This window comes from Plasmodium berghei (genome assembly GCF_900002375.2).
Source record: "Plasmodium berghei ANKA genome assembly, chromosome: 9".
NCBI classification, from domain to species: Eukaryota; Apicomplexa; class Aconoidasida; order Haemosporida; family Plasmodiidae; genus Plasmodium; species Plasmodium berghei.
In genome coordinates this window covers 155,237-178,221 of record NC_036167.2, presented here as the reverse complement: position 1 = coordinate 178,221, position 22,985 = coordinate 155,237, and the positions used below count along the sequence as shown (strand labels likewise).

The window sequence follows — 22,985 nt, the reverse complement described above, 5'->3', positions numbered from 1 at the left end:
TTTAATATATTTTTCATTTTTTTTTAATTTTGATTTCATTGAATTTGGTTTACATTTACATTATACTATTTCTCAATTTTATTTTACATTTTTTGATTATATATTTGCCATATTCATGCGAATTGCTAAATGAATGTAAATTAATTACAAAACAAAATTGATAAAATAAAAAAAAAACAGACAGAAATAGTCGAAATAAAAATAATCACTATCAGATGACACATCCTCTAATGGCCATTTGGCATGTATTGTGCATACATAAATATGGGTAAGAAATTAAATCGAGCAAATATCTAATACCGCAATTGTGTGATAATGAACAATAATATAACAATAAATAATATGAATAGTGTAAATAATAATAATAAATACCGTAAAAGCATATGAGCACTTCATAAGAATAATTATAACATTTCGAAATTTTCTATATAGGATGATTTAAAAAAAATGAATATCTAATTTTCGCGTCAATCATACTTTTTCCATTTTTTTGTAGTGTCCAATATCCCAACATTTTATTAAATAATTAATTAATATTTCCATTTTTTAAAGATTTGACAAAGAAAATTTTATTTTATACTTTTTTAAATTATAAAAAAATAGGAGCAATTATATTCTATAATATATATATAAATGCGATGTGTATTTTCGATTATTATTTTTATCATTCAGTAAATAAAAAAGTGTAAATATTTATTATGCTAGTAAATCCATTTAAAAATTAAGAAAAAACGCTTTGAATTTATTTTAAAGAACATGATAACTTTTAAAAATAAAAAAAAATAGAACAAACGAATCTGTGAGAAAAGTAGAGCAGTTTAATGTACACATTTTAAACATTTAATATAAAAGAAATATACATATATATTTATTTATATGATTTGATAGTAGTTTATGGTATGGGTTAACTATAATATTTGGTGATTATGTTTTTTTTTTTTTTTTTAATTTCCCTTTATTTTATATGATGAAATTAATAATTGATTTGTATCAAAATGAAAAAAATTAAAAAGAATAAAATATGGCTAATAAAAATATAAATAATCAGAAAATTCAAAAGGATGAAAATAAAAAAAAGAATGATGAATCTGAAGTTTGTAATTTTCATGAAGTAAATATATCGTATAAAAAATGGGTTAAAGATAAAATACAACAACAAAAAATAACTTTGTTTAATTTAAAAAAATACAATCTTTCTAAAAAACAAAAAAGTATCAATATTATATCTTTTATTACTATTCTTATATTATTAAATATAATTTATAATCGGTTGATTGATATTTGGTATAATTGGGATGAAATAATAGAAAATTTTGATGAAACTAAAAAATGTGAAAATAAAAATGATTATAATTTTAATAAATATATAAGACAATGTAGTAATTTTTTGAAATATTTAATGAAGGGGTCACTTGATGAAGATATATATGATGATAATAATTTAGAAAATGATTTCATATATATAAAAAATTCTAAAAGTAGAAATACAATATATTTAAAAAAAATATTAGGAAGTGAAATTATTGATAATAATTATATAAGTGTGTATTTAGAAAATATGAAATATTTAAGAAATACAAGTTTAAATTATTCTGTAAATCAAAGATCGCTGTCTACAGAATGGTATGTTTATTTTCGTAGTTTTTTAAAACAAGCTATAACACCCCATAGTTTAACAAAAGCTATAAAAATTGATAAAGAATATATATATCCTTGGGATGTAATAACTCAGGATGATGCTGAAAAAATTATTGAAAATGCCAAATTTTATGGTTTTTTGTTTACATGGTTTAAAAATCATAGAAAAGCACAAAAAGTGAATGAAATAATTTTAAGAAAAGATATGCCTGTTTTAATTCCTAAGTTTATAAAATCAGATTTTTCTCAACGCTTATACAAAAATAGTAAAAATAATGAACCCAATTTTTATGGAATACATTATACATGGTTAGGGCATGCAACAGGTTTAGTTATTGTAGATGGACTTAAAATATTAGTTGATCCTGTTTTTAAAATCGAATTATTAAGTCTTAAAGGAATAGCACGATCTTTAATAAATTGGGTGAATATAAAAATAATGGGAGGATTGGGGGAACGAATATCAAAATCGCCATGTAATATTTCAAATCTCCCTGATGATTTACATGCTGTTTTTATTTCACATAATCATAATGATCATATAATGGAAGAAGATGTACGAATTTTATGTAAATTAAAAAAATTTAAAGATGTTATGTGGTATGTTCCAGAAGGTACAACTTCATTTTTTATACAAGAAGGTTGTAAAACTGATAAAATTTATGAATTATCTTGGGGTGATGAACGATGGGTATCATGCTGGATAAATAATAATAAATTTACATGTAAAGATGGATTATGGAATAACAAAAAAGGTGATACAGATGTATATAAATATAAAATTATATATGCCCCAGCATTACATTGGTCAGGTAGAAAAGGAGATTTAAGTGATATTAATCAATCATTATGGGGTTCATTAATATTAAAAGGTCCTAAATCAAAATTTTATTTTTCTGGTGATACTGCATATTTAAAAGATGATTTTGAAGAATTTAAAAAAATTGGAAAACTACATGGACCATTCGATTTTGCTGCTATATCTATAGGAGCATATGAACCAAACAATTCATTAAAATATCATCATATACATCCATGGGAATCTGTAAAAATATGGAGAGATATTCGAGCTGAAATAGCTATTGGGATACATTGGGGTACTTTTCGTCTTTCTGCCGAAGAATTTTTACAACCCCGGGATGACTTAGAAGCTGCTTTATTAGGAGTTAGTTTAAATACTTTAAGAAATTATAATCTTACATTTGAAAAAAAAAAGATGGAAATTTTAAAAAAATATATGGTAAAAAATGTAAATTCAAATAATAATGATATTGATGATTTAGAAGATTTAAAAGAATATTTTTATCCTGCTTCTTCAACAGATTATAATGAATATACAGATAGTTTTCATTCTATTTTTTCTAATAATTTAAGTTTATTTTATTCAGATATTGATAAAAATTATATAAAACATATGTACCAACAAAAAAAATTATATTTGTCTACTTATAATAGATATAAAAGAGCATTAATATTAAAAAATTCAAAGAAATTACCAAAATCTTGGAAAAAATTATTACTCAATCTTTCGATTCGATTTCAAACAATCCCTATTGGTGGATCCATAGAAATTAAAACAAAAGATAACACAATTTCAATGACTCGATCATCTGAATATAATTCTACTATTTATGAGCATTACACATTTCCAAAATGGTATAAAAAAAAAGAAAAAGAAGAAACTCTTTATCAATATAACTTTCCACATGAAGATTTGATGACATTTTCTATAGTTAACTAATTCGCGAAAAAAGTATTATTTTTCGAGTTGATCGATAAAGCTATTGGCTAGTCACCTCGTCCGTTTAATTTAAAAGAAAATTTTTTCATAATTTTTCTATTTCCTGACGTATTTTCTTTCAGGATTTCAGCTATTTTTATGTTTCACTATCATTATTTGTTTTGTTTAGTAAAACATTTTTGGAATTATTTAAAAATCTGTTTACTGATTATACTTAAACTATGTGTCCTTCTTTTTATCCATTTTGAATTGTTGATAATTTCAACCATCAAATTTTATTTTGTGTATTCATTTTAAATCGATAGAGAGTTATGTTTCGGTATTGTGAAAGTTTGTGAAATGGTTCAAACGAGTAAAAAAGTCGAAAAAAATGCATAATTTAGTGTCGTTATATGTGATCATTCTTACCTTTATTTAGACTCATCTTTTTTCTTGGGTTGCTCACAATAAATTTGTTGGAAATGTAGTGGAATGTTATTTATTACATCTGTGGCAATCATACCAATGTAAAATTTTTTGAAAGTTTCTTTACATATATATTTGAGTAAATAGGATGCGTTAAAAACCGAAAGGGCATCTATGTATTCGGAATATTCGCATAAATCGTTAATTAAAAATTTATCTTTAATTTCGATCGAAATTACATCTTTTTTCTTAGACCCCCAGGCAAGGAATACAGCCAAAAGTCCGGTCTAAAATAGTAAGGAGGTCAAAAAATGAGATGAAAAAATGTGAAAAATATGAAAAAATGAGATGGAAAAATGTGAAAAATATGAAGAGGAGCATACCAGTATGTCACCTAAACCTGCCAAACGTTTGAATGATTGATTTTGAATTGAAGAAATAAAAAAAAGGTTTTTTGAAATGAAAATATCATGAACATCTTTTATTAATATTTTCGGCCCGTTAAATAGTTTTATTATTTGATGGGAATATAATATCATTTTGTTTGTATAAAGATGATCAAATTGTATATGTTTGCATTCTGTTAAAAAATATATCATTTTTTTAAATTCATTTTTATTAGGAGTAAATATACAATTCTTATAATTTTTTATAAGATTAAATATATCAATATTAGTAATAATAAACTGAATAATATCAGCATCCAATATTAAAAATATATTTGATTTTATAAATATATCAATAATATATTTTAAGCAATTTTCTGTTTCTTTGTCTATTGTTCCAAGCCCTGGCCCAATAACACAACTATCAATTCTATTAGATAAATATTCTATACATTTTTCTAAATCCTTATTATTTTCTTTTGGAAATTTGTTTGTGTATAAATATGGATAGACAATTAATTCGGGGCTATAGTTTTTTAAATGTATGCTACATTCTTTTGAAGATAAAACAAAACATAAATCAGCTCCTAATCTAAGTGTAGTCATAGCTGATAAAAATGGCGCTCCAGAATATATTTCATTCCCTCCAATTATACATATTTTTCCGAAATAACCTTTATACCCATTTTCTAAAAGTTCAGGCAAAAGATGTTCCTTTGCTTCGTATAATTGTTTATCTTAAAAAAAAGAGAAATAAGGAATTCATTGAAATTTAAATATTTTAAACAATCATAACTTAATATGTATATTTATTTTTAATTTTATTTTTTACATGAAAGTATTTTATTTAAGTGGGAAAGATCAAGTGAAGAAGAAAATGGAAATTCTTCCATTTTGTTTTCAAATATTTCAAGTTTAAGATATTTAAAAAAAAAAAATTAATATACAAATATAGAAAAATGGTGTAATAACAAGTGCCAATTTTTATTCCATTTAATAAGAAAATATCCGTGAATAAAATTGTATTTAGTATTTTTTTAAGTAAACCCTTTTTTTGTGTGCTAATAAAAAATAAGTATAATTAGTAAAAAAAAAAACATCTTTATAATTGGGTATAAGATATGTTTTTATTCATTTTGTTTTTTATTTTTATGTTATTAATAGTATTTGTTGATAAAAAAGAAAAAATACTAAACAGTGTGGTATACCCTTTTGAAAATTTATTCGAATTCCTGTTTGAACTTTTTGTGGAATAGTTAAAACTGTTTAACTTGTTTGTTTGGTAAAATACTTTTTTTTTTCATATATATAAAACTTAAACATAAATGGACGATTCTATGTAATGAACATGATACATATCTTTTCAAGAAGGTAGCATGTTATACATGCCTACATATATATGTATATGCAATATATTTGCTCCCTTTTTTTCCTATATTTCCCTTTGAATTGGCATGAATAAAAAAATGTTGTAATTGTTAAAGAGGAAAGATATTCCGTATAATATTTTTTTGAACTTAATAAAAAATTATTATTTATCAATTTGTCAAATTTAATTTTGATATTTTTTAATAAAAGGAAATATAATATTCTTTAAATTTTATTATATAAAAAATATTTTTTACTTTATTTTTGTCTGTAAAAAAAAAACTATCAAAAATTATATCCAAGCAAGCGTGCATTAATAAGTCATAGTCAATTTTATGGAATAGGGGAAAGGGGAATGAAGGCAAAATATTTCTTTATATTTTTCCAGTCGCTTTTTAATATTAGCATGTTATATAATAATTTCGCATACCCATGTATTATATATATATATATATATATGTAGTAATATATAGGAAGTATAACAGGTTTTATATTGGCATGGATATTTTACCAAGTTTACCATTTTAATGTGCTAAGTATATACTTAATTTTCTATATGCTGCTCATATATATTTCTTAAAATTATTCCAGCCTTTTTTTTGCCAAATTAATATATATATTATTTTTTTCATATACACAACAGGAATTGTATTTTTATTCAAAACTTGCAAAAAGAGGAAATAATAATAATAAAATGCATATATAGAGATTTAAAATTATTAACGAATAATAATAAAAAAATACGAGGATATATTTCATAAAAAAAATATAGAAATTTTTTTTTTCAATATATTAAGTAAAAAAAAATAACAATAATTAAAAATTTAAATATTGAGTAAAAAGTTTTTTATTTACAAAAACTCTTAATTACCAAGATAATTTTTTTTAGCTTTTTTATAAAAAAAAAAAAACAGATTTTTTACAATTTCTTATAATTTTTATTAGCATTATTTTTCCACTTTTCATTATACAAATATAAAACTTAAAAAAATGTTTAACGATCAAAAAGTATTAGTAGATATTTATATTCCAAGAAAGTGCTCAGCCACTTCTCGATTAATCCCAGCAAAAGAACATGGAGCAGTTCAAATAAATGTTGGAATGGTAAAAATTACATAAAAATTTCTATGAATAAAAAAAAAAGAAATGTTTGTGAGTTTTACAAACATATATAATGTATGTTACTTTTTATGTATCACAAATTGAATGATGTGCAAATATGATATGATGTTTTAGTAGAGTTTCCTTTATAGTCTCTAAAAATAGAAATAAATATACATGTACATATATTTAAAGTTATTTACATATGCACAAATTTATTATCCTTGCTTGTTCAGGTTGATAAAAACGGAGTATATACTGGGGAAAATGAAACATTTGCAATTTCTGGTTATGTAAGGCAAAGAGGAGAATCTGATGCATGTTTAAACAGATTATTACATGATAAAAAAATGTTGTCCTTTTCAAATTAAATGAAAAAAAAAAGTTAAAGAAATAAGCACAAAAAAAAAGAAACAATAAATGAAATATTCATAAACAAGACCTTTTGGAGATTATTGTTTTTACATGTTATGATTTATATATGCAACTATACTATTATTACATGTTAATAACATTGTTGTTATTTATACTTTTTTAAATTTATTATTTTTTTTTAACGACACTATTTCTCATTTTATTACGTAATGTATTTTCATCGGTAAAACTTGCTCTCCAAATTTTGCGATTAATTTTATTAAAAATTACAAAAATAATAAAAAGTGAGAAATTATTAATTTGCATATCTTAGAATTTGTCATATTTCTTTCTTTTTCAAATAAATGGTATAAAAGTAAGCTTATTAAGTTAATATGTAACAAAAAAAAAAGTTTATATTTAAAAAAAAATAAAAAATTGTCAAAGTATAATATAGAATGGAAAATGGAAATAAAAAATATATTTTTATTCTTGCTTAATATGTTCGTTTCAAAAGCCTATATGTTGTAACCACTGTTTTATTTTAATAGTATGTAATCCCTTGACTTCTATATATCCTATGTGCTCTCTGACTGGCGCTTCACATATATTCCTTAAATGGTCTTTGAATACCTTATAATAAATAATATGTACACATCATATAATATTGACGTACAACAACTAGCTTATTATGAATGTGGTAAGTGGACATGATCGGATGTGTGCGTATAATTTACATGTATATTTAAGCTACCTTTATATCTCCGTAAATGTGGCGAACAACAGTCGTTACTATTGTGCCATGCCTCCTTATCTTAGTGTACACTGGCAAGTTTCCAGAGGTAGTTCTACTCACCTAATACAGTGTTTTGAGAATTTAAGTAAATGAATAAAAAAAATGGCAAAAATGATTTTTTTCTGTACATGCAATGTAAAATAGCTAAAAATGTAGTATTTGCCCATAAATGATCTGACTTGCTCATAAATAAAATGACTTGCCTTGAATGGAAAATTGTAAGACGTTTCATTTTTTTTTTGAAATTTTGATTGAAGAACACCTCTTTTATTTACAAAAAAAAAACTTTTAAAGTTTAGGCTTTTTGAGATATCAAAGTATTTATAAAATATATTCCCATTCATTATACTTGTATATGCATGAATTTGGCAAAAAAAAGGAAGGGGAAATTGGAAAGAAAAAAAAAGGGGAATAAAGCAAATTAACAAATAGAGCACATAGGTAAATATATATAAGTAGAAATATACGGAAACATATATATTTGTATACTTTTAATTCATATTTAATTTTAAAAATTGTGAAAAAAAAAGATTTTCGGTGAACACGCGCTCTTCATATACGATTATTAATCTAGGATTATTCATTATCATTGAAAAAGATGAAAATGAAAAAATAATATAAATATAATAATTACACTAATACAAATTTTTTTATAGAAAAAAATGATAAACATTAATAATAATTTAAAATAATTATCCAAATTCGGTGTTTTATGTGCAGGGATATAAAAATACAGCATTTCCATTAGTTATGTATAGAGAGTCTTTATATGCACATTAATTTTTTTCATTTTAAAGATGAAACAGCCTTTTGACCAATACTTATTATGTTCATTATTTTATTAAGATCGCTCTTTATAGTTGAAAATTCGTTTCGAAGATTTATGATTTCTTCTGAATTGCTCATGTGTATTTCATTAATATATTTTATCTAAACAAATAAGGTTATAAAAAAAGAGGGGAATTAATTATATATCCATGTATAATAAGAATTTTTTTTTTTTTTGAAAAATTACCAATTTCCCATGTTTCTTAAGGAGGCTTAAAGGGGACTCATCAGTTTTGTCCGTTGTTGTATTATAATTTATTATTTCAATTGAATTATTTTGATTATCAATTTGATTTATATTGTTATTTACTAAATTATGCTTATTTCTTAGAAAGTTTTTATGAATTTCATTTTTTTTATGAACCTTTTGGTTATTAGTTTTTGATTTGTTAAAATTGGAAATATTGTCAAGAGGACTTTTAATGTTTGTATAACTACTTTTATCATTTAACGATGTATTTAATTCGTTAGAATGTTTATTTTTTATTAACACATTTTTTTCTTTTTTTTTGTCGTTCTTTATTTCATTTGTAATATTTTCATCGGTATTTTTTATATATTTTTTTTTTTGTATAGTTGTTAGTTTGGTAAATACTACAGTAGGTTTTTTATTTTTTGAATTTTTTTTCATAGAATACTTTTCTAATTCTTCATTTTGTATATCTTTTGTTATTATATTATTTTCGATACATGAAGTATTATCATCCTTATTATTAAATTGGACAAGGTTACTTAATCTTGGATCATTTATTATAGTTCCTTCTAAATTACTATTTTTAATTTTAGTTTTTAATAGACTATTTTTTTTTATTTGAATCGAATTTTTTTTAAAACGAAATCGATTTTTATAGATTGTATCACTTGATTCTTCAGATAAATTTCCTTTCACTTTTATTTCGTTATCAATATTTTCAAATTCGTTATTTTTCATTTTTGGTATAAGAAAAGGAAATGACAGGAATTAGGAAACACAGAAAAGTGTTTAAAACATAAAGAGTGGGAATTACTTTGCATTATATTCACAAATATATCAGAATTGAAATTTCAAATGCAACATATTTTTATAATTAAAAGCATTTGAGATTTAGAATATATGTGTGGATACTTTTGTCAATGCATTCAAATAGTTTATTTATTAAGCAGTTTAGTACCCCTTATTTAATATATTAAAACATTTTTTTTAGAGAATAAAAAGATATATATGAGATACACAAAATGACTGTGCTATAAGTTCATATATTTGTTCCTATTTATTTTTTTATTATTAAAACTAATAATTATGAAAAAGGTGCAGAACGTTTATACGGTAATTATTTGCGATATTTATTACTTGAAGTTTGTCTTTATTTTTTTTTTCCCATTAATACTTATTTATTACTCACTATTTCTTAATGTTTATTTCAAAATGCAAACAAAGATAAGATATAGTAATATATGCATTATGTATTATATTAGTATTCCATGTGTTAAAAATGTAAAAATATTACAGGAGTAATATATAAAAAAAAAAAAACTTATATATGACATTTAGTAAAATATAATGCATTTTTTTTTTTTTAATTTTGCATTTTTTTTCACACATATATAATATCAAACATGAACATATTTAGAGTATGCCAGTATGACATTTTCCTTTAAGTTTATCAGCAGTAAAATTAGGAATAATCCCAAACTTCAATTTAACTTATCTTGATCTTTGTCTCATTTTTCTTCTCTTTTTTTGCAAACGTCGAGTTCTCTTTTTTTTCCACTAAAAAGGGATTGAATAAAATAAATTTTAGAAATATATATATGCACAAAAAAATTTTTTAAAATGTGGAAAATCTTAACAGCTGTATAGCTATAGAAATAGCCAAACTGTTAATCATATATATTTGGTAACAAAAAAAATAAATAAAAAAAGTATGGGCATAAAAATTGGGGGATAGCAAATGGTAAATAAAATGTGAGTAAAGTATTGAACATATAAGAATGTTGTGAAAAAAATAGAGATACATAATTTATTAGTAACATCATAAGTATATATTAATTTTATTATTTACCTTCCATCGCATTTTAGCCCTAGATTTCTTATATCTGCTTGCGCCATGTGCCATTTTATAATAAACCCTTTTTTATATGTTAATTTGTTTAATTACAATATTTGTTCTTTTAAAATGTATATTATATATTTAAAAACAATGAAAATGAATTCTGGAAATTTTTTAAATTAAAAAAATTTTAATTCTGTGAAATTCATGAAAAAAAAATATATAATTATTTTTTATTTTTAATTATTTAATGTATTAATTATAATTTAAATATGGTGTATTCATTTTATTTTATTATACATTCCCTAAGCGCATATATATATTTATTATTTAAAGGTTCCCAACCTAGCTATTATGGTGGGGATATATATATTCCAGTTTAAAAAAACAGGTTTGCTTTGGTTATTTTATTGTTTATATATATATGCAAAACAATTATTTTGGCAATATATATATAATGTAAAGAATTATTTTGGTAATTTATATATGCATGGAGTGAGCTTGAGTAAAAAAAAAAAAACAATAAAGGAATATACCAAAATAACGACATTTTTTATAATATCGCATAATTAATATATATGCCATTATATATATGATTAACATTTGCCCGTCAGATAGTTTGAAATTTGCTTTCTATCCTTATTTTAATAAAAAATGATTTGTATAGTATTTTTAACTAATAAAAGGTAGGCACTATATTTTAAGAAGAAAAAAAATATAGTAAAAAAAAGTCGGTATAATTTTTTAAAGTGATTAAGGGGAATTTATAAAATTTGTAGATCACAAAAATAACATAACAAAAATATTATTTTTTTTTTAATATTATTTTTTTTTTAATGTTATATAGTAAAAAAAATATAATTTAAAAAATTTAAAACATATTTAACAAAATTATAATATATTCATAGATATATATAAATTAACACATTATAGGATTGAGCTTTTTGTTGTTTTAATTTATTCCATTTATTTCATTTATTTATAATATTATTTATTCCCTATAAAACAACGATTTGGTTTATAAAGCATGAAATTTATTTTGAATAATAAAATGTGAAAATAGTATAACAAGTAAATATATGAGTATGGATATGTTCGATATAAGAGTAAGAGTGTGCAATTCTAAATTGGAAATAGCCAATTGTTGAACTTGAAAAAAGAAGGGGTTAAACATTTTTTATTCGAATAATAGGAAAAACACATGTGTATAGGCAATTGGATTTATATTGCACAACTGATTAAGGGCTCTTAAAAGTTTTGGTTTTATTATTATTCCTTTATAATGAATTACACAACATTTTTATTTTTACAAAATTATTTTTTTAATAATATTTATAATCACCATTGAATGGTAATATATCTTATTATAGCTAGAGAAACATGTATGGTTAAGGTTAAAACAAAAATATGTATATTTTCTTCACGTCATATAAACATATGTATATTAACAGTTCATAATATAATATAATTCGAAATAAAAAAAAAAAAAATATATCACGCAAATTGTGGTATTCATACGAATACAGCTTTGTCTTCTGTAAATAAATAATAAGGTTTAAAGATTTTTTACAATTTTTTGAATTTCGTTTAATTTTTTATTATAATTATAAAAGATAGAAGGTTATATGAAGTTTTTTTTGTATTTTTAGTTATTTGCTATTTCGCTTTTTTTTCTTCGTCTTTTTTTAATTTCCGGGGTTTTGCACTAAATACCGTATTATTAGGACAAAAATAAAAATACCTGCATGGTCATGTAAAATATGAATATAAAATAAATTTTGTTTAATTTAGAAAAAACTATTATCTTTGTATAGTAGTGGTATTGATCCAGAAATTATTTCAAAATTTATTGAGATAATGTGGTTAACGATTTATAATTATACCTTTTTGTGGATACATATATTTTGTTTTCGCTGTTTAGACAAGGTTTTTTTTTCAGTATCGGGGTAATATAAATATTGCATTGAGAATAAACAAAAATACATAAATAGGAACTAAAATAAAAAGAAATTCATGGGTATATAATAAAGAAAATTGTGGTATTATAAAATAAAGAACATGAATGAATTGAAAGAAGAAAGAAAAGAAAAAAGGGGGGAAATCGATGAAAACCAAATGAATAAAATAAAAAACATGCTCATCGATTTAGATGTTTTGATAGATATATCAAAAATAGTTTTATACAAAAATGAAAATTTTGATTTGAATCTTATAAATAATGTAAACGATAAATTTGTCGAAAAAATATGCAATTTGTTGGTGAATAAAAAACAAAATATAATTCCCGAAGATGAATTAATAAATTTTATTTTTTTAATAATAAATGAAAGAGGTGCTCAAAAAAATGAGATAAAACTCGAAAAAAATATAGAGGACTGGAAAATTTTCAAAGATATTGATGATGAATATCCTATAAAAAATGAAGTAGAACAACTTATTAAAAAAATTAATAAATTTTATTTTTATTTTAAGGAATTTATTTTTAAGGATAAATTTATATTCAACAAATCAGATGAAGATATAGACAAAAACGATAAGGACGAAAAAATTGATAACAATTATTTTGATGGTGATTTAAGGGGGGAATTATATAATATAGATGAAAATATTGATAACATAAAATTAATGAATGGATTTACAAAAGAGGGAAAACTAAACAATATGAAAAAGACAGAATTACAAATAAGAGAAATAATTCACAGTAGTATGAGCGATGATGAAGATAATGAAAATAAGAATGAGAAATATGGTTTGAAAAATTTGAAAAAATCGGAAAGATTTAGTAACAATTTAAGTGAATATAGTGATGAATGGGCTTTTTCGAGTAATGGCAATAAAAATTATAGAAATAATGTTAAAGACATATTTAATAACTCTAAAAAAAATCAAGAAAAAAAAAATATATATATATTCCAAAATGATAATATATTAAGTAATGAAAACAATTTTGAAATCGATAGATACATAAAAAATTATAAATCAGTCGAAAAAAATGATTTATATAATAATACATATTTAGAGACATCAAATATTTATGAGAAAAATAAAAATTATTATTCTACTACTATAAATTTTGATGATACACTTACTAATGAATATTATGACGAAACAACAGAAAAGGGGATTGCAAATAAAAGAGAAAAAAATATTGACATTCATAAATTTCCAAAAAAAAATATCGAATATTATGATAATGAAATAGATAGTGAAAGTATACATTATTCTGTGAACAGATATGGTAAAACTATTGAGAGCGAGGGAAAAGGAAAAAATGAACAGATTAATAAGACAATAAATATGAGAACTCTAAATAATACAAAACGAAGTATTAGTATGCCAAGTAAACAAATAAAATGTATTAAAAAAAATATAGAGGAAAAATATACAAAATGTAAAAAATTAAATATTGAAGATTCAGAAAACGAATTTAATTATTATGATAATACTATGATCTCATTATCTGATTCCTTTTTTACATTTTCCAAAGGAAAAAAAAATATAAATATATTAAAAAAAAGTTCAAATAATAAAACATACACGTTAACTTTAAATATACCTTCTACAAGAAATAATTTAAAATTTGTTCATAAAAATGGAAAAAGTTGGATAGATGAAGATAGTGAAGAAAAAGGAATAAAAGTACCGACTGATGTCTTTTTAGAACATTCAAATGATATTTTTAATGCATCTGATAATATTTTTGACTTTTATAAAATAAAAAATAAATTTAATAAGAATAATGAGTATAAAGAAACATTTGAAAAAAATTATGAGATACAAAATGATATGTCTATACTGAAAACTAATAGAAGTGAAAGCAATAACTCTGTTAATTATGAGCAAATTGAAATAAGCAATACTTTTAATAGAGGTAGAGGAATTATGAACAAGTCAGGCAATATTGCTCAAAATGAAAAAAAATATTTCAAAATTTCAAATTATAATACAAATGTAGAGAATCAATTTTCGACAGAAGATTCTATAAAACTTTACGAAGATGACCATGATTTTTTAGAGGTAATAAAAAATAGTTATAATAAATTTTTCAGTGTAAAAAATGTAAGAAACAAAAAAAAAGAAGAAAGGGAAGATATTGAAAGAAATAAGCATAAAAATATGACTTGTTCATATGATAAATATACCGAAAATAGCTTTTATGAACATTTTTATGACCATGTTAATAAAAATATGACATATGAAGAATGTGATAATAATTCATGTGTTAACAAAAATGATGAATCAGAATATGAGAATACTGCAGCTAAGGAATACAAAAGAGAGAGTGAAACATATTATGCAACGGACAAAGAAATGTTAAATAGTTATTTTGATAATAAAAATGAAGATAATAGAGCTTTTATTTTTTCAAAAATAAATAAAGAGGACGTAAATACTATTTATTTTGATAAAGATGATAAACAAGAAATGAAGCATGATATACCCCAAGACCAAAATATATACAAATTTGATGATAATATTGATTATTATAAAAATATTATGAATAAAATGGATAGTGAAAATAACGATGATATATTTAACAGGAAAAACGAAACAATTTTTAATAAAACGAGTTTTATTTTGTTAAAAAGTAAAAAGGAAAAAGATACGAGACTGGAAAAATGGCTAAATAAAATAAATTCCCGAGAAAATGAAAGGAAGAAAAGAGTTGAAGAAAAACAAAAACAATCAAACAAAAAAGAATTAGTAAACTGTACATTTCATCCAATTTTAAATAAAAACTCAATAAAAAAACCCAAAATAAAAAATAAAATTAATATATATGATCCAGGTATTTCGGTTATAGAAAAGAAAGACAATACACAACATTGTAGTAATGGTATAAATAAAAGTTCTCGATTTTATAATTTAAGACAATTAAATAGTATAGATAAAAATAGAAATATATCTATAAATACAGATAATATAATTTACGAAGATGAAAAATATATGAACTTTGTAAATCATAAGTCAAAACAGAATAGGTATAACATTGATAAATGTGTGCAAGAAAAAAAAAAAAAAATAGCCATAAAAAATAATAACCCCCCAGAAAATTATAGCAACAAAATAAACAAACATCCGATTAACCGAAATGAACTATTATATTTGAAAGCTATGAAAGGAAAAGAAAAATTAGAAAAAAGAAAAATAAAATTTGAAAAGGAGAAGGAAGAAGAATTTAAAAAAGAACATAATTTCCATCCAATTATAAATGAAAATGTTAAACTATTTTTGTCTGAACATCCACGAGGGTATAATAAAACTGTGAATAGAATAAAAAAAGGAGTTGAAGATCAAAAAAGAGTACATGATTTTTTAAATTATAGGAATCCTTATAATAATTCAATTAAAGCAAATGATGAAAAAAAATCTACAATGGGAAAAAAAACAACTCGTGTTTCACCATTTAGTTTTGATCAGGGATTTTATAAAGTTAAAATAAAACCTATTTATTTTGAAACAAAAATAAAAATTTCTGAAAATAAAATTGCATCGTTATCTATCTGTGAAGATGAAGATCCTCTATATATTGTTGACATTTTTTGTAAAGTTCATGCAATAAAAGATGAGGATAAAAAAGTGTTATATGAGTATATACTTGATGAATTAAGTAAAGCAAATCTCAATGATTAATGTAATTTTGTTTTTTTCGTTGTTTTTCATTTCAAATTTATTAATTGTAGTGTATCTTTGTCTGTTTTTAAAAAAAATTAGTAATAATCTTAAAAATGTATATATTTCAGAATAGACACATATATCCATGTCGATTATTCATTTTTCTATATTTTTATTGTACTCATTTTTTGATTCGTTAATTTTACTATTATATGATTTTATTATGTGTTCCCTGCGCATTTAAGCGTATTTTTATTAAGTAAAAAATTAAAAAATAATTTCTATATATACAAAGGTATATTATATGTTTTCGAGCTTACGATATGGTGCTATATTTACCCCTTTATTTTGTTTTAAACGCTTATTATGATTTTTGCAAAAAAATTAATTTGTAAAACAGTATATATTTAATTTTTTATTATTATGTAAAATATGATTTTTAATTTTTTGTTATGTACAATGAGACTCATAACATAGCATATTTTTTCATTCATAAATGGACACAAGGGTTTACATTTTTTATAATTAAAATGAGTTAGTAGTAGTCGTATTATATGGGCATAGTTATGTGAAAGTATATCAAACAATATTAAATATGTGAAAAGGAAACAAAAAATAAAATAAAATAAATAAACAAATAAATATGAATATATATAAGGATAAATGTAAGTGCGAAAATATAAAAAATATATTTGTTTCTCTTTGAATACCTAACTTATGCGCAGCTTAAATATGTGTGCAATATATATACGCATGGGCAATAATATATAATTTTTTATTGGCGTACAATTATTATATGATTTAAAATAGCTATAATATTTTTCGCGTGTTAATATAACTAGCCAATATATTTTTTTTCAAGCTAGTTTTCCTTATTTATAATATGGTGAAATTCCAGGCCGAGTAATTACCATATTTATATTATAAAATTTTATGTCATATAATTTGCTTATTCGAATGTATGGATATATAGAGAATACTATTAATAGTGTTTATATTGTTGTTTATCGTCACAATAATTGCCACATAACTTTTTGTATATATATGTATTTACCTGACCTGTGCATTCAATATAAGCATATATTTCTTAACAAAGTTATGTAATATCAAAATATAATGGAAAATTCTGGAGAGTATGAAAAGGAAAAGATTTATGATCGTCAGTTGAGATTGTGGGGAGTTAAAGCTCAAAATCGAATGCTAAAATCAAATGTTTTGATTCTTGGGTTAAGTGGTATAAATATTGAGATATGTAAAAATTTAATTTTAAGCGGAATTAACATAACGATTATTGATGATAATGCTATAAATGATGAAATGATAGAAAGCATTTTTTTTTTGAGTGAAGAGGATATAAATAAGCATTTATGTTTACCAATTTTTAGAGAACTAAAAAGTATAAACCAATTAATAAATATTAAAGGATATATTGGGCGTATAGATATTTCGAATGATTGTATGGTTATTGACAACGAATTGATATATAAAAAAAATGAAGAAATAAATTGTAAGGAAAAAAATGATGATGAGGTAATAGCTATTGAAGTAAAGGAAAAAAGTTTTAGTATAGAGGAGTACATTTCTAATTATACATGCGTGTGTATTTCATGCGAAGATTATCCATTATATGAATTAATTAAAATAAATGAATTGTGTCATAAAAATAATATCGGTTTTTTTTCCCCAATGTGCAACGGTAAATTTGCATTTTTATTTTCCGATTTTGGTAAGCATGTTATTGAAGAACTATATTATAAAAAAAAAAATAATAATAATAACGAAAATAATAGCGTGATTAATTTGAAGGGTGAGGAAAAGAAGAAGGAAAATGAAAGTATTGAAATAGAATACTGCAAATTATCTCATTTTTTTAATGTACCTTTTGAAAATTTTGATAAAAAAACAAATAAAATAATTTTTCATATGTTTGCTTTAATACAATTTGAAAAATACAAAAATCTTGGAAAAAATGATAAAGAAATAAATCATGAAGAATTTCATAATTTTTGTAGAAAATACACATTTCTTAAAAATGATTGGGTAACGGAAATTGCAAAAATGTACAAAGTTTCCTTTTCCCCATCCTGTTCAATTATGGGAGGTGTTACATCCCAAGAAATTCGAAAGTTTGTTTCAAAACAACATGAATCAATACCTAATTTTTGTGTTTTTGACATGAACCAAAATGTAGTATGTACATCCATGATTTCGTGATGAAGTTTCTCTTGATTGAGAATTGTGACATTATAAACTTTATGAATATAAATAGCTAAATGTGAGAATTGTGCACACATTGTGAAATAAAAAAAACTTCCGAGATAAAAAAGCATGCCCTATTCAGGAAAAAAAATAGCTACCGTTTGATATACAGCTATATTGCTTATATAGTATAAATGGTATGGGAAAAAAAAAACAAAAAAAAACAAAAATACATAATTCAAATATTATAGCTATTATTTATGAACATAAGTGTAACACACATAGAGAATTATACACATGTAATATATACATATATAATGACCTTTGAATTGACCCTAACTATATATGGCATTTATATATTTTGATGGGTAATGTCTTAGTACTCTTCTTTTTAATTAGTATAATTATGGGTAATGAACTTTTGTTATAAAAAGGAGATTATTATTGATACATTTATTTTTTTCCCTTTTAAATTAATATTATATAACAGGCTTTCAATGATGTATATACATATATTATGTGTATTATTATTTTTATTAATTTTTAATAATTTTTTTCATTATTTATATTTTGGTGTTTTAAATAAATTTATATAAAGCAATGCTATTTTTTTTTATGACCATACATAATTTTTTTAGTAGATAATTTTTTTTTTGAACAATTTGTATTGCCTTAATAAATGAAAAAATATTATTAGTTAATTTTTTAAAATCATAAAAAAAGGCGCATATAAATAAAATAATATATACTTGAGTAATTTAATGATATTGTAAAAATACTCTCATTTCATTATGATATAATTTTATGCTATATTCCAAGTTTTAAAAAAAAAATTTAAGAAAAAAAAAATACGTTAAAAGATATTTATAAAACCTATTGTTATTGCTTTACTGTACCAAACCATTGAACACGTATAGGTTTTTTTTTTTTTAAATAAAAATATAACGTTATGTGGGGTATTTCAATACATATAAAAAGTAATATATAGCCTATTAATGATATTATGCAAAATATTTTGTCGATTTTGATGATTTTATATTTTTGATATTTGAAATGAATAAGATTTTTTTAACTTGCATATAAATAATATGAACTTATATACAAAGAAGGGGCAAAATTTTCAGTAAATATCAAGTATTCCGTAAAAATAAAGTGATGCAAATTATATTTCACAAAATGGGATTATAAATGCATATAAGTATGTATGGATATTTTGGGGGTGTTTCTTTATTTTTTTTTTTTGTATAATAATCAATGTTTTTCAGCATGTATATATACTTAAGGGAAATCAGATTTATACAAAAGGCATGTTTTTTCATGAAAACTTTTTAGTTATATTTTGATTATTTGTTTGTCTATCAATAAAAAAAATAAATAAGGGATTCCTGTTAGTTTGTTTATCTGTTAATCCTTTATTACGTGCTTGTTTGCTTTTTTTTTTTTTTGTTTTAAAATTTAATAAAAATGATTAATAAAAGTAACAATATCAAACTAATAAAAGTTCCGAAATTTGTTGCAAATAAATGGCTTGAATATAATGATAAAGATATTGTTGGGTTGCTCGAAGAAAATAATAATGAAATATCATCTATATATATTCAGAAAGATGATAGTGATGATGTAAAAAAATTGCCATGTAATAAAAATAGTACAGTAAGTACATATATACTAAAAGAGGAAAAGGTGTCATTAAAAATAAACAATAAAAATTCAAACTCTGTAAATAATAATAATAATAATAATAATAATAACGATTTGATTAATAAAACAAATGAAAATATGAATCAATATAAAGATAATTTAGAAGATGATAAAGAAATGGTAGATTATGTAATTTGTGCTGACATAATAAATAATTGTAGTTATACATATTCATTTTTACCAACATTAGATAAGGATTATTCTTTAGTGTTAAAGGAAAGGCATTATAAAACGAATGTCAAAAAAGATAGATATACTATTATAGAAACCAGAAATGAAGATAATATTGATTCATCTCATACATTGTTTAAATATTATAATATGGTCGATAATGGATCAAATAGTAAAGATCCAAAAGATAGTAGTATTGATAATAGTAATAAATATGGTAAAAATAATAAACGTGGGTTTATGGAAAATGAGAATAACAGTGGTTCATATTCAGCATCTAAACAAAAAGCAAAACAAGCAAAAAAAATGCACGTTTTTGATTTAGATAAAACTAAAATTAGTATGTTTAAAATATTTGAAAAAGAGGGGAAAAAAGGAGTTCCATTTTCTTTTTTTTCGAAAAGTTTTAATATACCATCAAACTATATAAAAAATATATTAGATGAAATTGCTGTAAAAAGAAAAAGAGTTTCTGATAAGAAAACTGTTTATTTTTTGAAAGATTACATAAGTTAATAAATTTATTAATGATTGTTTTATAATGGAAAAATATGAAAACAAAAAAAAACAAACGAACAAATTAATAAAAAAAAATGAAAAATATTATAAAGATGAAATGTGTATTTATGATTTCAAAAAAAATTTTTAGTATCTTTGCATAGTTGTGTTTTTCGCGATTTTAAAAAAAGTAGACAATACTCTGTATATTTAATTCAGAGTTAATTATCCATTTTTTAATTTTATATGACTTTTTTTTTTTTTTTTTTTGAAAAACAGTACTATGGTACTTATATATAATAAATATAAAAACTTATATAATTCAAATTTTAAAAAATTCTCACATTTTATATATAGATGTTTGATAAATACATAAGTTTAAAATTTTGAACTTTTAAAAAATAATTTTTATAAGTCTTTATTTTCTTTTTTTTTTTTATCTCCAATATGCAATTTGATGGCTTCTGATATAACTGGTATTTCAATGTAACTATAAAGGAAATGAAAAATGGAGACAAATTTAAAAATATTTATGTATATACATCTATTAATATAAATTATTTTGAATCGAATAGGAATTGTTGTGATATGCAAAAAACTTACTATCCTAATAAAGAAGCCATAAAAGGAATAATTAACGATCCAAAATAAATTATCATACTTGAATATAAAACTGTTAAATTAAATATATCTGTATCATTATATGAATATGGGAAAACTCGAAAATAAAATAAGGCTAAGGCATATCCAAACATAGACAATATTAAGCCCTAAAAAGAGAGAAAAAAAAAAAAAAAAAAAGAAAGAGGGTAAATGAAAATACATAAGTTGGTATATTTGTTGTAAGTTTTTTTTTGTGTGTAAAATTTGGATTGAATATGAATAGGTTATACGTGGATTTTTTTTTTTGTTTTTTGTTAATTATAAAATATGCACATAATAATACCTGCATATGGTGATATTTAATAAAATAATGAAAATTGAATTTGTTTTCTTTAACAAACATAAAATATAAACCCATGAAAGTGGCAAAGGAAGAAAATGGAATTGACATATATATGTTGTTAAATTTCTCAATTAAAAAAAGGTATCTATAAAATAAAAGGAAATAATATGTATTTTATATTTTTGTTAAAATGTTCATTTTATTCCAAAATTGCATAAAAAATAACGCCATACTTGTGTAAATGAAATGGTAACATATTTAAAAGGGGCATCATATATGCCTATAATTTAAAGTAATAAAAATATTGGAATATATATATATATATAATAGTAAGTTGGAAAGTTATAGATATCTATATGCACATTGATGGATGGGAATATGATAAGTATATCCCAAGTAAAATGATAAACAGTACTTGAATTGCATCCATATATGGAAGAATATAAGCAGCTGATGCTATAAGCTTATCAAATAGTGTTACATCTGTTTCACCATAGAATGTGAAATTAGATTGATTATTTGATGATGTATTAAGTTGTGTTTTCTTTAAAAATTTGACAGAATATTTATTTTTATTATATTTAAGGATTGTCAAATTTACACTCCTTTTACTGATTATATGTTTGTTATGTATTGAAATATTATTATTCTTTTTTATCACATTGTAAACCTTTATATTTTTATCATTTATAAAACATGATATATTTGTAAGCAACAAAACAAAATATATTAAAATGGATAATGATAAAAATCGAACCATTTCTTAAAAAAAAAAAAGAAAAAAAAGCAGGGTAACTAGCTTTTTATATCTATTATGCTTGCTTCATTTTTTGTTTAAACTGAAAATCTTTAGAAAGTTAAAATAATATGAGTAGTAAATATAATGAACAAAATAATGTTTTTAGTGAAATAACGAGATAAGCAGAAAAAAAAAACGTGAAAAGAAAAATATGAAAAGAAAAATATGAAACGAAAAATCCCAGTAGCATTTCGTATTGTTATGGTGTGAATTTAAATTTTGTGCATAACTATATCCGATTTTATTTTTTTTTCCAAAATGATTTTGTGATTTATTTTTGTAAATAAACAAGTACTAGCTTAAGACTAGGAAAACATCTCTATATATATAGAAAGTTTTTTATAATTTGTTCGTATTTTTGTTTTTGTAGAAAATGTATAATTTAAGAAAAATTAAAGTGGATTTTGG

General features: G+C 22.1%; 10 protein-coding genes across 10 annotated transcripts; 5 read left to right on the top strand and 5 right to left on the bottom strand.

The window, feature by feature from the left end:
• Positions 1–1,021: 1,021 nt before the first annotated feature.
• PBANKA_0905200 (oocyst capsule protein Cap93) lies at positions 1,022–3,379 on the top strand (the record flags this gene model as incomplete). Its single annotated transcript, XM_034564625.1, has 1 exon — positions 1,022–3,379. One exon carries the CDS (start codon positions 1,022–1,024, stop codon positions 3,377–3,379), a length of 2,358 nt encoding a protein of 785 aa, XP_034421403.1.
• A 410-nt stretch (positions 3,380–3,789) lies between these two features.
• Positions 3,790–5,063, bottom strand: PBANKA_0905100 (ATP-dependent (S)-NAD(P)H-hydrate dehydratase, putative; the record flags this gene model as incomplete). Its single annotated transcript, XM_034564624.1, has 3 exons — positions 3,790–4,071; positions 4,168–4,907; positions 5,003–5,063. The coding sequence occupies 3 exons, from the start codon at positions 5,061–5,063 to the stop codon at positions 3,790–3,792; spliced, it is 1,083 nt and encodes a 360-aa protein (XP_034421402.1).
• Positions 5,064–6,528: 1,465 nt separating this feature from the next.
• On the top strand, positions 6,529–7,010 carry PBANKA_0905000 (40S ribosomal protein S21, putative; the record flags this gene model as incomplete). Its single annotated transcript, XM_034564623.1, has 2 exons — positions 6,529–6,642; positions 6,876–7,010. The coding sequence occupies 2 exons, from the start codon at positions 6,529–6,531 to the stop codon at positions 7,008–7,010; spliced, it is 249 nt and encodes an 82-aa protein (XP_034421401.1).
• Positions 7,011–7,503: 493 nt separating this feature from the next.
• PBANKA_0904900 (mitochondrial large subunit ribosomal protein, putative) lies at positions 7,504–8,133 on the bottom strand (the record flags this gene model as incomplete). Its single annotated transcript, XM_034564622.1, has 3 exons — positions 7,504–7,626; positions 7,748–7,849; positions 7,969–8,133. 3 exons carry the CDS (start codon positions 8,131–8,133, stop codon positions 7,504–7,506), a joined length of 390 nt encoding a protein of 129 aa, XP_034421400.1.
• A 442-nt stretch (positions 8,134–8,575) lies between these two features.
• Positions 8,576–9,548, bottom strand: PBANKA_0904800 (conserved Plasmodium protein, unknown function; the record flags this gene model as incomplete). Its single annotated transcript, XM_034564621.1, has 2 exons — positions 8,576–8,719; positions 8,805–9,548. 2 exons carry the CDS (start codon positions 9,546–9,548, stop codon positions 8,576–8,578), a joined length of 888 nt encoding a protein of 295 aa, XP_034421399.1.
• A 753-nt stretch (positions 9,549–10,301) lies between these two features.
• On the bottom strand, positions 10,302–10,713 carry PBANKA_0904700 (60S ribosomal protein L41, putative; the record flags this gene model as incomplete). Its single annotated transcript, XM_034564620.1, has 2 exons — positions 10,302–10,367; positions 10,660–10,713. 2 exons carry the CDS (start codon positions 10,711–10,713, stop codon positions 10,302–10,304), a joined length of 120 nt encoding a protein of 39 aa, XP_034421398.1.
• A 1,992-nt stretch (positions 10,714–12,705) lies between these two features.
• On the top strand, positions 12,706–16,281 carry PBANKA_0904600 (conserved Plasmodium protein, unknown function; the record flags this gene model as incomplete). The annotated part of the gene is made up of 1 exon (XM_034564617.1): positions 12,706–16,281. One exon carries the CDS (start codon positions 12,706–12,708, stop codon positions 16,279–16,281), a length of 3,576 nt encoding a protein of 1,191 aa, XP_034421397.1.
• A 1,098-nt stretch (positions 16,282–17,379) lies between these two features.
• On the top strand, positions 17,380–18,477 carry PBANKA_0904500 (SUMO-activating enzyme subunit 1, putative; the record flags this gene model as incomplete). Its single annotated transcript, XM_034564616.1, has 1 exon — positions 17,380–18,477. One exon carries the CDS (start codon positions 17,380–17,382, stop codon positions 18,475–18,477), a length of 1,098 nt encoding a protein of 365 aa, XP_034421396.1.
• Positions 18,478–19,926: 1,449 nt separating this feature from the next.
• Positions 19,927–20,850, top strand: PBANKA_0904400 (transcription initiation factor IIF subunit beta, putative; the record flags this gene model as incomplete). The annotated part of the gene is made up of 1 exon (XM_034564615.1): positions 19,927–20,850. One exon carries the CDS (start codon positions 19,927–19,929, stop codon positions 20,848–20,850), a length of 924 nt encoding a protein of 307 aa, XP_034421395.1.
• A 390-nt stretch (positions 20,851–21,240) lies between these two features.
• Positions 21,241–22,538, bottom strand: PBANKA_0904300 (apicoplast import protein Tic20, putative; the record flags this gene model as incomplete). Its single annotated transcript, XM_034564614.1, has 5 exons — positions 21,241–21,322; positions 21,436–21,602; positions 21,779–21,923; positions 22,012–22,058; positions 22,194–22,538. 5 exons carry the CDS (start codon positions 22,536–22,538, stop codon positions 21,241–21,243), a joined length of 786 nt encoding a protein of 261 aa, XP_034421394.1.
• Between the last annotated feature and the right edge of the window lie 447 nt (positions 22,539–22,985).